At 48.6% G+C, this 17677-nt stretch overlaps 3 protein-coding genes and 1 pseudogene across 3 annotated transcripts in view; all 4 read right to left on the reverse strand.

The window, feature by feature from the left end:
• LOC142257004 (uncharacterized) overlaps positions 1 to 17677 on the reverse strand; it is a 417356-nt pseudogene that overhangs the window by 266497 nt on the left and 133182 nt on the right.
• Positions 1 to 17677, reverse strand: part of LOC142257052 (uncharacterized) — a 329863-nt gene that overhangs the window by 215577 nt on the left and 96609 nt on the right. The window lies entirely within an intron of this gene.
• Positions 1 to 17677, reverse strand: part of LOC142257313 (uncharacterized) — a 56659-nt gene that overhangs the window by 2839 nt on the left and 36143 nt on the right. The gene's annotated exons all lie outside the window — the stretch shown is intronic.
• LOC142257257 (gastrula zinc finger protein XlCGF66.1-like) lies at positions 11011 to 15814 on the reverse strand. Its single transcript, XM_075329420.1, has 4 exons — positions 15744 to 15814; positions 12565 to 12660; positions 11247 to 11423; positions 11011 to 11164 (listed from the first exon to the last, which is right to left on the reverse strand). Exons 1-4 carry the CDS (start codon positions 15762 to 15764, stop codon positions 11024 to 11026), a joined length of 435 nt encoding a protein of 144 aa, XP_075185535.1. The 5' UTR covers positions 15765 to 15814; the 3' UTR covers positions 11011 to 11023.

Below are 17677 nucleotides of genomic sequence, written 5' to 3' on the forward strand. Positions count from 1 at the left end.
TTTTAGAAAAAAAAATAAATCACTAACTGACTAATATATTTGTTTGCAAAATGGATCACAATCTCACAACATGGTCCAGAAGGTCATGATGTTACAATATCAGGCCTTTCTGTTGCAGTTTTCCACTTCTTTGTTGAAGACATTCTCGTTATGTTTCATATGTCCGTCACGACTCTTTTCTGATAAATTGCCCAGTGGAGAACCAGAATTCCATGATTAAGACCTATTCAGGTTGAAACGCATAGGAAACAGCTCCTCTGTCTTGCCTCTCTATTTTTGTCTTGCTTGGATGGAATATTAATATTTTATTACCAATAAAGAAACTGTTTTTTAAGAAAATTCTACTTTCTCCTGAAGTTGCTGGAATTTCTTCCTTTCTTCAGGAGAACCAGAAGTGAACCTATAAGTCAAAGCCATTAGGTGATGTTCATCTCACCCAATTCCAGTTATGTCTGTGCATTTTAGCACAGCAGAAGGGATTATGCTGTTCTGCTGATTAGCTAAATAACAACATATGCAGCCAAAACAACCCCCACACACGGCTCGACGCACGTTTTGCGAGACTCCTCCCTTGATAAAGCATCTTGCGAAATGCGCCTTGGGCCGTGCATGGGGGACCTCCTTATGGGTAAGTTGTGCACTATATAGTCATAGTAGGCAATAAATATATGGATTTCCTGTGTGTGGTATAATATATTGGATTACTTGTATTGGAACATTTGCCCAGTCACTTGTAAATTCAATTGACCTGCACTGTATGCTCTTTAATCCATCACCTTCATTTGGTTGTTCACCCGCTTGGGGTGTATTTATGTATTAACTCCTTGTGACCTCTACTCAATTAACTGTTTGATATATGTGTTTTTAAATATGTCCCAATAAAAATCTGATATATTTTATCTATTTTAGGTGATTTCATCTGGTTGTTCTGGCCGCTTATGTTGTTATTTAGCTATCCTTTGGAGCGCTATACCAGACACTATGGGGGCTTATCTCCTTTTGAGTTGGCCCCTGACACAATTTATTTATATATGTCTTATGAATCTTGTATTGATTGTTCTGCGGATTAGGTAGCAAAAGCCTAATGATAAATTCCTTTTAAATTAAAGTAGTAAAACTAAAAAATTAGTAATGAAAATTAGTTAAATAAGTAAAATATATCTTTATTTTACTTACTTTTAAACATTTTTTAAAGCACCATTGATTCCATGGTCCTGTACATGAGAAAGGCTTAGATACAAGATAAGAATATAGATTACAGTGAACCAAACTAAATGAGAGACTGGTACAGGGTGGAGAGGGCCCAGCCTTTGCGGCTTACAGTCTACGAGATAATGATGAGGAGACAGTAGGTTGGGGGGCTGCAGTAGCTCTGGTGGTGGTGAGGCGGCAGTGGGATTATTGCAGGCTGCAGCTTTCTTGAAGAGTGGGGCTTTCAAGTTCTGCCTGAAATTTCCAAATATGGCAGATTATCAACCGTGTTGGGGTACAGAATGCCAGAGGACGGGGGATACTCGGGAGAAGTTTTGAGTTACGTACAATTATGAAGGAGAGAAGGTCTTCTGAGGACCATAAATTACATGAGGGAAGATATCGGAATATTAGTTCAGAGATAAACAGTGGAGACATATTCCGGAATGTTTGTCAGCTAAATATCAGTAGTGTGAACTGGGCACATTGTGGAATTAAAAGCCAATGAAGGGACTTGCAGAGGGGAGAAATGGAGGACTAGCGAGGAGAGAAGTGGATTAATTGGGTAGGAGAGTTAGACCTCCTTCACATATCTGTGTCTCCGGTTTTGAACTGGATACGTTGGGGGATTGAGAGCCAATGAAGGGATTCACAAAGGGGAGAAGTTAAGGACTAGCGAGGAGAGAGGTGGATTAGTTGGGCAGCAGAGTTGGGCCTCCTTCACACATCCGTGTCTTCGGTTTTGAACTGGATTCGTTGGGGGATTGAGAGTCAATGAAGGGATTTGCAGAGGGGAGAACTTCAGGACTAACAAGGAGAGAGGTGAATTAGTTGGGCAGCAAAGTTGGGCCTCCTGCACACATCCGTGTCTCTGGTATGCGTGAGGTCTGTTTTCACACATAATGGAAACACAGACACACGTAGACCCATTAAAATCAATGGGCTTGGTCACAGAATTTTTATACTTACCTGTCACCAGTGCTGCTGTGTCTGCCTCTGCTGTTGCTTGTGTGTCCCGCTCATTATGATCCTTGCATATTCACTGCACTGCGTGAGGTCTGTTTTCACACATACTGGAAACACGGACACGTAGTCCCATTAAAATCAATGGGCTTGGTCACACATTTTTGTTTTTACATGGACAGTGTGTCCGTGTGCAGCACAAGCGTGTTTGCGTGTTCCACACATGTAAACATGTCTGTTTTCTGCCAGCAGCACGGGTGTCACACGGACCGCACACTGATGTGATCCGTGTGACACGTACCAGAGACAATACAAGACACATAAAAATAAAGAATTTTATACTTACCTGTCTCCAGCGCTGCTGTCTCTGCCTCTGCTGTTGCTTGCGGGTCCTGCTCATTATGCTCCTTGCATATTCACTGCACTCACTGCGAACCCGGAAGTGACAGCAGCGCCAGAGACAGGTAAATATACCAGTATACCAGCTCATGCTATCAGTGTGCTAGCCGGATGTCACATGGATAGCACAAGGACAGCACACGGACACATATACACACCTTCACCACGGACCGTGCAAAAGGTTCGTGTGAAGGAGGCCTTAGGAACGGACTGGAGAAGTGCGAGTGAGTTATCAGAGGATATTACAGTATTTGAGGTGGGACATGATGAGGGCAGCACAACCATTTTAGTAGATTCAGGATTGAGGAAGGGGCGGATTCAGCAAATATTTTTGAAGTGGAGGTGGCAGCATTTTGTAACGGCTTGGATGTGCATTTTGAAGGACAAGCCAGAGCTGAGGATTACTTCAAGGTAGCAGACTTCTGGTATGGGGAAATAGTGATTTAGTTTATTCTGATAGACAGATCAGGTAGGGAAATTAAGTTGGATGGAGGAAAGATGATTAGTTCAGATTGGTTCACGTTGAGCAATAGGAAGCTAGAGGAGAAGGAGGAGGAAGTGGCTGATAGACACTCTGGAATTCTGGGCAACATGGAGGTAGATGTGAATGTCATCAGTGTATGGGTTGTACTGTAAGAAATGGGACTTTATAAGTTGTCCCAGGACAAAGGATATATGGAGAAGAGAAGGGGTGCCAGGACAGAGCCTTGAGGGACACCAACATTAAGAGGGTTAGATGAGGAGGTAGAATAGGAACGGGAGATGCTAAATGTGTGGTTAGAAAGTTACGAGAAGATCCAGGAGAGGGCAAGGTGTTTGACACCAAGGGAAGAGAGGATCTGTAGTAGGAGGGAATGAGTACGAATCTAAATCCCATTGACACCTGTGGGGAGATCTTTAAATTGCTGTTGGGAGAAGAGGAAGAAAAGATGAAGAGAAGACGAAGAGAAGAGGAAGAGAAGACGTCGTCAGATATGAGATACCTAGAGCAGTTTATAAAGAAGAGTCCGAAATAAGAGAGGAGGAAGAAGCTTGTGGACGAGTATATGAAGCAATTGATTGCAGTTACTTATTCCACGGGGCAAAGAGTGCAACCAAATATTAAGCCGAGGGGGACAATAATTTTGTTCACACCATTTTGGGAGTTTTGTGTGAAATTCTGTTCAATTTGCCTTTTATTCTCCAGCTTGGCAGCTGGATATCCGTTTTTGGGCCAGATCCTCACTGATGACCGCCTGTCCTTGTTTTATCATTGCTTGGAGTTTACCACAGATTTGGTGGGGGGTTTTTTGTCCCCCAGCTTTTTGAGGACTGGCCAATGAGAATGAGTTTCCTGGCCATCGACTCAAAAATGTCAATGCTTTATTCAACAAGCCACATATTTATCACTTTTGCTTGTGACATGGCCTCCACCATACTGAAAAAAAGATATAGATTATTTGGTTTTCATAAGCCCACCATGACCACTCACGTAAGATTACACCCTCCCCCTATCCTCTCCCTCAATGTTTTTTCAAATAGCTCAGAGACCCCAGAAAATTCTTCAAAAGAGAAAATTGTGAAGAAAAGAGAAGCACGGTGGCTCAGTGGTTAGCACTGTACGGTGGCTGAGTGGTTAGCACTGCAGTCTTGCAGTGCTGAGGTCCTGGGTTCAAATCCCATCAAGGACATCATCTGCATGAATTTGTATGGTCTCCCCGTGTTTGTGTGGGTTTCCTGCTGTTTCCTCCCACACTCCAAAGAAATACTGACTGGGAATTTAGATTTTGATCCCCAATGGTGACTATGATGATAAGGTTTGAAATGTTCTGCAGATTATGATGGAGCTATATAAGCAAAGCATAATAAATAAATAAGTCCAGGTAGCGACTCTACAAATCTTCTCCAAGGATGCTGAAGACCTCGCAGTCCAGAACACTGAAACTACTGCTATGGTGGTTGGCAGATGGTGCAGCTCCATTAAGGTAAGAGACCCATTAAGAAGATCCCTGTGACGTGGCAGTGGCTTCACACAGTCTGGTCACAATGTTAAACTAAGAACCTCATGTTGAGTTCTGTGAATTTTTGCATGCAGAAGTGGGATCCGTGTCTCTTTCTACAGCTCTGAAAAGACGAATTCTTGACTATCGAGAAGGATTTCAGGTCAGAGAGTGCCCGGAGGTCACTTACTCTTTGCACAAATGTTGATGCCGACAGAAACCCTACCTTAAGTGTTAGAAACTTCATGGAAGTGACCCCATCATGGCCCCATCCTGGTACATATGTCCCATAATGGCCTCATCCTGGTATATATGTCCCCATCCTGGTATAAATGACTCCTTTTTGGCTCCATCCTAATATAGATGTCCTCATAATAGCCCCATCCTGGTATACATGTCCCCATGATGGCCCCATCCTGGTATACATGTCCCCATGATGGCCCCATCCTGGTATACATGTCCCCATGATGGCCCCATCCTGGTATACATGTCCCCATGATGGCCCCATCCTGGTATACATGTCCCCATGATGGCCCCATCCTGGTATACATGTCCCCATGATGGCCCCATCCTGGTATACATGTCCCCATGATGGCCCCATCCTGGTATACATGTCCCCATGATGGCCCCATCCTGGTATACATGTCCCCATGATGGCCCCATCCTGGTATACATGTCCCCATGATGGCCCCATCCTGGTATACATGTCCCCATGATGGCCCCATCCTGGTATACATGTCCCCATGATGGCCCCATCCTGGTATAGATGTCCCAATAATGGCCCCATCCTGGTATAGATGTCCCAATAATGGCCCCATCCTGGTATACATGTCCCAATAATGGCCCCATCCTGGTATACATCGCTCCATAATGACCCCATCCCGGTATACATGCCCCCATAATGGCCCCATCCTGGTATACATGTCCCAATAATGGCCCCATCCTGGTATAAATGTCCCAATAATGGCCCCATCCTGGTATACATGTCCCAATAATGGCCCCATGCTGGTATACATGTCCCTATAATGGCCCCAGCCTGGTATACATGTCCCCAAAACAAGAATACCGCAGAGACACCATCACGTTTCTCAACGCTGGCAGGAAACTAGCCAAGTCTTTCACCGGGAAGGAACAACCATGGGAAGGGCAGTCTCCAGTCAAGGAAACCGCCTATGCCAAACATGGTATCCATCCACAGACAGCTGTTTCGGTGAAAGACCGAACTTTACTTTACTTTAACTTTACAGCGTTAAGAAACATGTGATGGTGTCTCCGCGGCATTCTTGTTTTACATATTTTCCCAGGGGTCCTTGCTCTAGTGTCAATGCGTTGAGAAACACGTGATGATGTCTCCGCGGTGTTGGATGTTGATCTCCCCGAGGTCAATCATCCTTACCTATGTGGTTTATGTCCCCATCCTGGTACATATGATACCCTGTGGACGTCGCATACTGTAAAAAAATAAAATAAATAAACATTTATACTCCTTCCCCCCGCTTCCCCAAGGTCCTCCTCTGATGTCCTCCTCCGATGATGGAATGCCGCAACTGACCAGCATGTAGGTAGAGCAGCACGTGACGTCACTGTCCGTCCGCTTACAGTGTGGTCAGTTGCTGGCATATAGTCTGCTCCCCATTCCCTGGATTACGGGCATGGGAAACAGTGAACATTCATAGCTTTAATCGGCAGCTGGTGCATCACAGTGCAGGGACCCGATGAGTATTTTAGCTGGATGCGCGCCTTCGGACGCACATCCAGCTGGCACAGGCGCTGGGGCCGGTGGACCTCATGTACCCCCAGGCCCAGTTCTGATCGTTATGCCCCTGCAAGGAGGTAAACAATTCCTTAGCCTTGGTTTTAGTCTCAAAACATTTTTTTTTTAAAAAAATTACGTATCCAGTGTTGTAGAGCCAGTTGAGTGTCAAAGACAGAACTTCGTGCCATGACTTGAGCTTTAAGCTTTCTTGTGAATAATCCTTTTCGATACCTGGCTGCAGGAAATCCAGGTGGTGAGGTATGGCTGGATGCACAGGGTTGGGTTGGGCTACGCAGCACAAGCCTTTACCAGCTTTTCTGGTAAATGGATTGGTTAATTCTCTTGCGGCTTCCTTGCAAACTGGAAATAACCCCGTTAATCAAGTCCTTAATAACTATAAGATATTTCTTAGTAGCCAGGCAAGCAGAAGGAGATTGCTTGATTTCTGATGGAGCATCGGGCCTTGCGAAAGAAAACCTTTTTAGAAGAAAAAAGCAATGCTCTTCTACTACAAACCTCCTCGGAAGAAAAAAACAACTTATCTTTGGCCAGTATGTGGCTAATGCCCCAATTCAGAAAATACTTCATGATTCAGAGCCCATGTGCCTGGATGAAGCAGCTGAGAAAATCTGCTATGGAGTTCCCTTTCCTTTAAAGTGAATGGTTGACAATGACAGAAGATTTCGTTCTGCCCAATGAAAGATGTCACTGGAAAGTTTTTGAAGCATTTTATGCCGAATGACCCCCTTGATGTTTTAGGAGGGCTTCTGCTGCAGAGTTGTTCTTGTGCACTCTTAGATAGCAGATGTCACAATTCCTCTGTGCAGAGCATCTTGCACATTAGGAGATGCTCTGCTGTGTTTTCCTGAGCTACTGAGCTGGCAGGTTGATTGACTGCCCAGGCTTCCATGCTTGTTCTGGGAGGTGCTGATTACTCAGGTATCCCAACTTTCTGGTAATTCCTCTGCTTCTTTACTGAGCGTGCTCCCCCAGAGCCTTGCCAGTCGTACTTTCTGGTTCTGTAGTTGTGTTGTTGGCCCGTGTTCCTGCCTGTGCTGTGATCTTGGTTTCCTGACCCCATACTGTTGTTTGACTCCTCTCTGCCTGCTCCCTGTTCTTGTCGTGACCTCCTGGCTTTTGACCTCGGACTATTACCTGACCATGTCTCAGTTTCCTCCCTTAATCCATTACGTGCCTTCCCAGAATTCTGACCCTCGGATCGTGACCTGTCTATGCCTCTGCAAACTCCCTGTGTCTGTTACCAGACCCCGGCTTTCCTGACCACTCTACCAATTGTATAACCCATAAGTAGTGACTAGCATCACAGCAGACATCTGAGGACTTCCAAAAACAGCTCTAAGGTCTCTGAGTGTTATTGGTTCTGTATACCGATGAACTCCTCTCCCTATGTTTTTCATACTCCGCCACCGGTTTATGCATTTTTTTTTGCAGGATAAAGAAGAAAAATCTTTTTACTTAGTCATAGCTGAGAACTATCCCAGATTGAGAGGATTCGCGAGGGGCAAGAATGGATCTCAGAGCAGGCCACTGAAGGAAAGCAGGAGGACATCAGGATGGGCATAGCGGACGTAGCTCCTCTGATGGAACAGCTAGTTTTCTTTTGGAAGGACAGATGTTTTAGGTGAATGGACTTCCTTTTTTCTCTTGCAAGATTCTTTTCTTGAGTCTAGAAGAATCTCGAGAAATAATTTCCCGTGGGAAGAAGGAAACTAAGATTTTTTTGAAATTCAGAATCCATCCCAGACTCTACAGAATCTACAGTATATACGTGTGTATAAGCCGAGTTTTTCAGCACAATCTGTATGCACAAAAAGCCCCCTCGACGTATACTTGAGTGAGGGCCTCACTTCTGGATTATACGAGGCATTTTTCTCCAAGAAAATGTGGGTGCGTTATATAATCCAGATAAAGCTTACCGGGGTCGGCGCAGAGGAGGTCACAGGACAAAGGGTCGGCGATACTGTGGCTCAGGGCTGTTATGGCGGTGTTGCAGCTCAGGAGGGTTGGCGATACTGTGGGCTAAGGGGTGTCATGGCGGGTGCCATTGACCCTGCCAGAGGGTGGCGTACCTCACTGAACCTGCCGGCTCCGTGTGCTGTGGGCTCCGTTGAGTCAGACGGCGGTTGTCACGATAGACTTCAAGAAAATGGCCGCGATAGCGGTTCGTGTGCAGAGTGAGATCTCGGACAGCCGAGATCTCAATCTGCACACGTGCCGCTTCTGCGCCCATTTTCTTGAAGTCTATTGCATCAACCACCAGCTGGCTCAATAGAGCCGACCGGCAGACTCAATAGCAACACTCAAGCCCCCTGTGTCACCAACCCTCCTGACTAGCAACACCTCCAAGCCATTAGTATTGCCGATCTTCTGTCCTTTGACCCTCCTGAGCCGTGACAGCCCCAAGCCATAGGTATTGCCGGCCTTCTGTCCTGTGACCCTCCTGAGCCGTGGACACCCCTGTCCTCTGAACCCACAGTGTTGCTAACCCAGCCTCCTGAGCCGCTCTGCCACTACGGTGAGCTATAAGACAAACTAGAATTATAAGACCGACCCTCATTTTAACATTAAAAATTTATTAGGACAATTTTCCTTCTCTAAATTTGGGGAGCGTCTTATAATCCTAGGCTTATACTCGAGTCAATGAGTCTACCCAGTTTTTGTGGTAAAATTAGGTGCCTCGGCTTATACTCTGGTCGGCCTATACTCGAATATATACGGCCTATACTCGAATATATACGGTATGTTTTTTTTCTAGAAAATTCGCGGTTTTCTTTCCAGTAATAGAAAATCATTGAGGGAAGGGATTAATACGATGTCCTGGAAAACTTTAGAAATGCCAAAACCCCAGCAAAAGAATTGGAAAATAGTCTTGGAACCTATAGAAATACCGAAGCCTAGCGTAACAAACTGAAGTGAAGAATACGACCATCCGGTGGATGGCAAACCTTAGATATTTTTGATGAGAGGGGTAAATTAGGTGAAAGCTGGCCCTTTTAAGTCTATAGTCTTACAGTCAAGACAGGAATAATGACCCACCCTTGCTCTGGTCCTGAAATCACTCCTCCTAACTTCCCCTTGTTGAAGACGTCTTCCCACACAGACGTCCTCAGGTTTGGAAAGCCCTGATGGGTAACAGGTAGTGTTGAGCGATTAGTTAACAATTCGTACTTGCTATGCTGTTAGCGAATACTGTCCGCTACTCGCATCTTCGTTACGTGCATGAAGTACGGCTTTCGGGTTACTCGCTACTTAGCGAGTATTTCCCATTGACTTACATTGTGCCTGCTACTCATAACGAATATGCGAGTAGCGGACAGTACTCTCTAACAGCATAACGAGTGCGAATAGTTAACTACTCGCTCAACACTAGTAACAAGGAGACTTGGAGAGTAACCGTCACAGCAGGGGATAGAGGCTATAGCATAGGACAACACACAGGAATGGGGAAGGAGTGGCTCATAGCTACGGAAAGAGGGGCGTAAGTGGTGACCCCCTGACTGCATCCTGCAGCTCACCCTCACCCTATACAGGTCGCCAACCTGGAATACCTGGGGTCCTGTGTTACCCTGCCAAATGGGCCCTAAAAATGATGGAGGATATAAGTGCTAAGTCAACACCACTAACACTAAAGGAAGACACAAGGATATAATACAGGGAAAACACGTCTGCAATCACAAGAGCCCTGGTAGATAGCAAAAGACAAATGCGTTAGTCTCTGGAGCAACAGAAGACAACCACTCCAGAGCTCAGCCAGGAACAAACTATAAACCGCACGCAAACCACCCCAGGGTGAGGTTCATAAAGGAAGCCAGATGCTGGCAACTGAGAGGAAAACCTGGCAGCTTCTCAGGGTCATAGAGTCCGCACCTGCAGAAACAGGGAATTGGCAGATAATAATACTTGCTACGGGAAAATGGTGCCAAGCAGTGTCGCGTGCGCAGATGAGATCTCGGCTTGTCACTGAGCAGATAGCTTAATCTGTGCATGCGATGACTCTGGGCGCCATTTTTTTGAAGCCTGAACAGCCGAAAGTTTCTTTATGTTGCCTACCTCAGAACACCTGCAACGAGCATGTGGAACACCCGTCTCACCGCCCGCGGCATCACCCTACTCCACCACCGCCCCTGCCTCCTGTGACCCCGCTCCACCACCGCTGCCGCCTCCCCCCAGTAAGACACCACTGGATTATAAAACGGACCCCATTTATTTTACCTTTCTTTTTCTCTAAATTTGGGGCGCATCTTATAAACCGAAAAATATGGCATACATCTAAAAGAGGCTCACCTGAGTGGATATCTGTAGGGATCTCCTCGTTACTCCGCTGATCGCCCCTCACATTTCTCTCTGGAGAATTAATATTGTTCAGATCTTTATCCAGATCCAAAAGCTGCAAAACAAAATATTGTAAAAGTCCCCGGGAATAATGGAGATAAGATCCGGACATGTGAGGTCTGTGGTCAGCTGTGATCCTGCCGTCTCCACCGCTCTCATTACACAAGTATAAAACATCTAACACTGGAGGAGAAAACAAGACTGAACACAAGGAGGTCACAGCCGTCTACACCTCATAGGGGAGATCTCCATCTACCTGAGGATCCTGTGGAGGAGGAGGAGGACATCTCTCTGGGGTCGTCCTCGTACTGGAGAGACCTGCAGGAGACACAGACAGGACGGACATCATTATTACATACAGATAATTATAGGCCGGGTGTATTCAGTCCTGTCTATTACCTGGTGATGTGCGGGGCTGGGGCTCCTCCATCATCACCTCCTTGTACCGCTCCTTGTGTCCTTCTAGATACTCCCACTCCTCCATGGAGAAATAGACGGTGACGTCCTGACACCTTATAGGAACCTGACAACACAATGATACCGTCATCACCCAGAATCCTCCAGTGCCGTCCTGTATAATGTCCCAGCATTCCCAGCAGTGTCACCTCTCCAGTCAGCAGCTCCAGCATCTTGTTGGTGAGTTCTAGAATCTTCTGGTCATTGATGTCCTCATGTATCCGGGGGTGAGGTGGAGGCCCCGGGATTGGGCTCAGGGTTCCTCCCCGTCCTTCAGACACAGGGGCCTGACAGTAATCACTAGAGGTCTTCACTACTGTGTAATCCTGAGTGTGGAGACATTAATAATATCACTACAGACATTTCCAGAGTCCATCACCTCCCCGGTCATATCCTCTGTTATCCCCATAGATAATGATGTAATGTGATGACATCAGAGCCTCTCACCTCCCCGGTCATATCCTCTGTTATCCCCATAGATAATGATGTAATGTGATGACATCAGAACCTCTCACCCCCCCGGTCATATCCTCTGTTATTCCCATAGATAATGATGTAATGTGATGACATCAGAACCTCTCACCTCCCCGGTCATATCCTCTGTTATTCCCATAGATAATGATGTAATGTGATGACATCAGAGCCTCTCACCTCCCCGGTCATATCCTCTGTTATTCCCATAGATAATGATGTAATGTGATGACATCAGAACCTCTCACCTCCCCAGTCATATCCTCTGTTATTCCCATAGATAATGATGTAATGTGATGACATCAGAGCCTCTCACCTCCCCGGTCATATCCTCTGTTATTCCCATAGATAATGATGTAATGTGATGACATCAGAGCCTCTCACCTCCCCGATCATATCCTCTGTTATTCCCATAGATAATGATGTAATGTGATGACATCAGAGCCTCTCACCTCCCCGGTCATATCCTCTGTTATCCCCATAGATAATGATGTAATGTGATGACATCAGAGCCTCTCACCTCCCCGGTCATATCCTCTGTTATCCCCATAGATAATGATGTAATGTGATGACATCAGAGCCTCTCACCTCCCCGGTCATATCCTCTGTTATCCCCATAGATAATGATGTAATGTGATGATATCAGAACCTCTCACCTCCCCGGTCATATCCTCTGTTATTCCCATAGATAATGATGTAATGTGATGACATCAGAGCCTCTCACCTCCCCGGTCATATCCTCTGTTATCCCCATAGATAATGATGTAATGTGATGACATCAGAACCTCTCACCTCCCCGGTCATATCCTCTGTTATTCCCATAGATAATTATGTAATGTAATGACATCAGAACCTCTCACCTCCCCGGTCATATCCTCTGTTATTCCCATAGATAATTATGTAATGTAATGACATCAGAACCTCTCACCTCCCCGGTCATATCCTCTGTTATCCCCATAGATAATGATGTAATGTGATGACATCAGAACCTCTCACCTCTCCAGTAAGATGGAACATTATCTCCAGGGTGAGGTGTATGATCCTCTCCGCCATCTTGCCTCTTTCCTTCAGAGGATTCTTTATTGCAGGAATCTGAATGGAGAAAAGATGAGACGATAAAAACAACATACACTTCATAGTAAACAATATGGAGAAACGTTTACAGCAGGAGTGGGGAACCTCTGGCCCTCGGGCTATATGCGCCCTGCAATGACTTTCTCTGCAGCCCCCAGGCAAATTCCAAGGGACCGCAATGCTGGTAGCCGCGTCTTGCTGGCTGATGGCCCTTTAAATCCCTCACGCAACATTCATTGCTGAACGCTGCAATTCCTACATGCAAGAATCCCCACGATGGCCAGTGGCAGCATGAGGACTGCTTTGTGGGTGGGGCAGAGGCGAGATGCGCTCCCGTCACACAGAAAAGGAGCAACTGCCACAGTCTGTCTGAGGTCCCAGCCTCCCCCAGAGCTCGCTGTGCCTACAGTGCTCTCTGTAACCCTAGTCTCTCTCAGGTCTGTCTGTGCCCCAGAGCTCTCTTTTCTGCCAGCCTCCCCAAGGTCTGTCTGTGCCTCCAGCTTCCCCCAGGTCTGTGCCTCCAGCTTCCCCCAGTTCTGTGCCTCCAGCCTCCCCCAGGTCTGTGCCCCCAGCCTCCCCCAGGTCTGTGCCCCCAGCCTCCCCCAGGTCTGTCTGTGGCCCCAGCCTCCCCCAATGCCTGTCTGTGCCCCCAGCCTCCCCCAGGTCTGTCTGTGCCCCCAGCTTCCTGTCCCCCCAGTGATGTATATACCCCCAGCAATGTTTGTTCCCCCAGCAATGATGTATATACCCCAGTGATGTAAATATCCCACAGCCACGTCTATGCCCCACAGCTTTCCTAGTGATGTATAGTCTTTCCAGCCCAGTGATGTATTTGCCCTCAGTGTCTCCTGTGATGTCTATACTCCTCATCCTCCCCAGTGATCTATATTTCTCCCAACCCTCCCCTGTGATGTATATGCCGCTATCCCCTTCTGTGCTGTATATACAGCAGTCCCGGCGTCTCCTTTGCGCTGTATATACAGCAGTCCCGGCGTCTCCTTTGCGCTGTATATACAGCAGTCCCGGCGTCTCCTTTGCGCTGTATATACAGCAGTCCCGGCGTCTCCTTTGCGCTGTATATACAGCAGTCCCGGCGTCTCCTTTGCGCTGTATATACAGCAGTCCCGGCGTCTCCTTTGCGCTGTATATACAGCAGTCCCGGCGTCTCCTTTGCGCTGTATATACAGCAGTCCCGGCGTCTCCTTTGCGCTGTATATACAGCAGTCCCGGCGTCTCCTTTGCGCTGTATATACAGCAGTCCCGGCGTCTCCTTTGCGCTGTATATACAGCAGTCCCGGCGTCTCCTTTGCGCTGTATATACAGCAGTCCCGGCGTCTCCTTTGCGCTGTATTTACAGCAGTCCCGGCGTCTCCTTTGCGCTGTATTTACAGCAGTCCCGGCGTCTCCTTTGCGCTGTATTTACAGCAGTCCCGGCGTCTCCTTTGCGCTGTATTTACAGCAGTCCCGGCGTCTCCTTTGCGCTGTATTTACAGCAGTCCCGGCGTCTCCTTTGCGCTGTATTTACAGCAGTCCCGGCGTCTCCTTTGCGCTGTATTTACAGCAGTCCCGGCGTCTCCTTTGCGCTGTTTATACAGCAGTCCCGGCGTCTCCTTTGCGCTGTATATACAGCAGTCCCGGCGTCTCCTTTGCGCTGTATATACAGCAGTCCCGGCGTCTCCTTTGCGCTGTATATACAGCAGTCCCGGCGTCTCCTTTGCGCTGTATAAACAGCAGTCCCAGCGTCTCCTTTGCGCTGTATATACAGCAGTCCCGGCGTCTCCTTTGCGCTGTATATACAGCAGTCCCGGCGTCTCCTTTGCGCTGTATATACAGCAGTCCCGGCGTCTCCTTTGCGCTGTATATACAGCAGTCCCGGCGTCTCCTTTGCGCTGTATATACAGCAGTCCCGGCGTCTCCTTTGCGCTGTATATACAGCAGTCCCGGTGTCTCCTTTGCGCTGTATATACAGCAGTCCCGGCGTCTCCTTTGCGCTGTATATACAGCAGTCCCGGCGTCTCCTTTGCGCTGTATATACAGCAGTCCTGGCGTCTCCTTTGCGCTGTATATACAGCAGTCCCGGCGTCTCCTTTGCGCTGTATATACAGCAGTCCCAGCGTCTCCTTTGCGCTGTATATACAGCAGTCCCAACGTCTCCTATGTGCTGTATATACAGCAGTCCCGGCGTCTCCTTTGCGCTGTATATACAGCAGTCCCGGCGTCTCCTTTGCGCTGTATATACAGCAGTCCCAGCGTCTCCTTTGCGCTGTATATACAGCAGTCCCAATGTCTCCTATGTGCTGTATATACAGCAGTCCCAACGTCTCCTATGTGCTGTATATACAGCAGTCCCAACGTCTCCTATGTGCTGTATATACAGCAGTTCCAGCGTCTCCCAGGTAATGTATATACAGCAGTCCCAGTGTCTCCCAGGTGATGTATATACAGCAGTCCCAGTGTCTCCCAGGTGATGTATATACAGCAGTTCCAGCGTCTCCCAGGTGATGTATATACAGCAGTCCTAGTGTCTCCCAGGTGATGTATATACAGCAGTTCCAGCGTCTCCCAGGTGATGTATATACAGCAGTCCCAGTGTCTCCCAGGTGATGTATATACAGCAATCCCAGCGTCTCCTATGTGCTGTATATACAGCAGTCCCAGCGTCTCCCAGGTGATGTATATACAGCAGTCACAGCCAACTGAAACCTGGATAGGCAGTTGTGAGAAGCAGCAAGATCAATATCACCTAATATCACAGCCGCACCAGAGAGCAGCTCCAGACACCACAAGGAGTTAATTGATTGACCAATTATAGCAGAGTATATGTCAAGTTGATAATAGTGCGCGGCCCCCGGCAGAAAAAAAGGTTCCCCTCCCCCGCATCACACAGTATCCGGCATTTCTCCCTCTCCCCCGGCTCCTGCCTGTAGGTGGCGCTGCACTTGCTCTGTGGATAGCACTGGGGGCGCAGGCGCAGTGTGACATTAGTGTGGCTGGGACTTGTGGTGCCTCCAGCAGGGAGTCTGTGTGTGTCTGCAGAGCGCTAGGATCTGTAGTTCTCCGCTCTGGGGTCTCGGGTGAGGACACGTCCTGCAGATACTGACCCCGCTCTGCTGCTCCAGCATCTCCAGCCCCGGAGTCACCGCCTGTGCTCACAGGACCTGTGTGACGTCACCGCCATGTGATCAGTCACATGATCGGGGGGTAACGTCTAAATCCCAGTGGACAGAGGGACCTCTGCTGACGTCTGCCCATGTGACCAGAAGGGGCGGGGCCTCCACAAGATTGCTGATACCTGGAAGTAACATTATTTCTCTAAGCCCACGTGGGCATAGAGGTGATTATTATAGAAGAGGGGGGAGGGGGGTAAGAGCGCCTGGTTGGGAGGGGGCAGGGGGGGCGAAGACCCCGTGTATGAGTATAGTGAACGGGAGAAAACCTCACCACGCCCACCAACGAAACTGACCACGCCCACTATCCAAGTCGGCCACGCCCATATGTCCTTCTAGCCACTGGGATTTAAAGAGAACCTGTCAGGTGTAATATGCCCCCGGACCATGAGCAGTTCTGGGTACATATTCCTAATCCCTGTATACACGAGCATAGATAAAGGGATCTATAGAAAAAGTATTTCTAAATATCCCATGATATGCTAATGAGCGCAGGGACTAGTCCCAAGGGCGTTATTTCCCCCGACTAGTCCGCCCTCTTACCATGTTGGCATGCCCACAGGGGTGTACTAACATGCTATTCAATGCAGCGTCACAAGCGGTGCAGCGCGCACTGCTGGTGACGCAGCATTGAATAGCATGTTAGTACACCCCTGTGGACGTGCTAAGAAGGCAGACTAGTCAGGAGATATTGTACCGCCCCGCGCTTGGCTGCTGGCCGAGCCGCTCGGATCCGGGCTCGTTTGGTGGGTGGCTTGAGCGCCTCCGGACATGGGGGTCACGTCGCTCTGAAGGGAAGCTGGTGCTACGTGAGGGGGTTTCGGTGGGGAGGTTCACGGCCAGGGCCGTGGTGTTTAGGGATGTAAGTTCGTGACGCCACCCACGGGTTGTGGTGAGTGCGGACACCACCACTGCCATTAACTAGGCTCCCGGGGACGGTGTTATGCAGCCTGGTGTTGACCCCTCCGTGGGCAGGGGGTGATGGTCCCGGGGCCCGGTGGTTGCGAGGTGCGGGCGTGTTGGTGCGGTGCGGGGCAGTGCGCAGCCTGAGGGCTCTGTTGTACTCACTATGACAGATACACCGGAGTCTCTGGTAAACCAAAAGGATGGTGGTCGGTGCCCGCAGCCGGCTGCGGTTGGTCCCCCACTGTGGTTCCCGCCTTTCTCCTGCACCTCTTTTTGTAGAACTTGACTGCCTATGCTTCAGCAACAGTAGTCCGCTCCCCGGCTTTATGTGTGTCGGAGAACCCGTTTGCCCGCAAGCGCTGGCCCGTGGGATCTCTCTGCCTGAGCGGTGGCTTTCTATCCCCCTCGGTGGGCTGTTGCCATCTTTCGGGTCTTGGGACGGGAAAGGACCTAAGGTCCAGACCTCAATCAGTGAATTCAACGTGGTCCAGTGGCTTCTGAACCTCGTTCTGGGTCTGAGTACCCCTCCTGGTGCCCCAGTTTCCAGTTGGTTCCCCGGTTCGGTACTGGCGGGCCACCACCCTATCCCGGTCCCTTACGGTTCCACCAGCCGTCTTCCCAGCTCCTGCAGGTGGCAACCACCATCTGCCTCCTGGCCACAGAGTATCCGGGCTACGACCCAGATCCCTGACAGACGTTTCCACTTTGCTACTACTCTCCTTCACCTCCAAAACTAATCTGTTGTGTTTTCCCGCCTCAGGCTCTCCGAACTCCTCGGAGGGCGTGGCCAACCACCTGGCTCCGCCTCCTGGTGTGAACGTCAAGACCTGAGAGGGGTGACCCAGGGTTTTTTAGGTTGGCTGCTGTTACCTTGTTAGGGGATGGGTGTTTGTGCAAGGGCCTGTCTGTGACTACCTGGCTAGTCCAGGGCGTCACAATATAACACCCTATGGACTAGTCCC

This window comes from Anomaloglossus baeobatrachus, chromosome 1 (assembly GCF_048569485.1).
Source record: "Anomaloglossus baeobatrachus isolate aAnoBae1 chromosome 1, aAnoBae1.hap1, whole genome shotgun sequence".
Taxonomy (NCBI): domain Eukaryota; kingdom Metazoa; phylum Chordata; class Amphibia; order Anura; family Aromobatidae; genus Anomaloglossus; species Anomaloglossus baeobatrachus.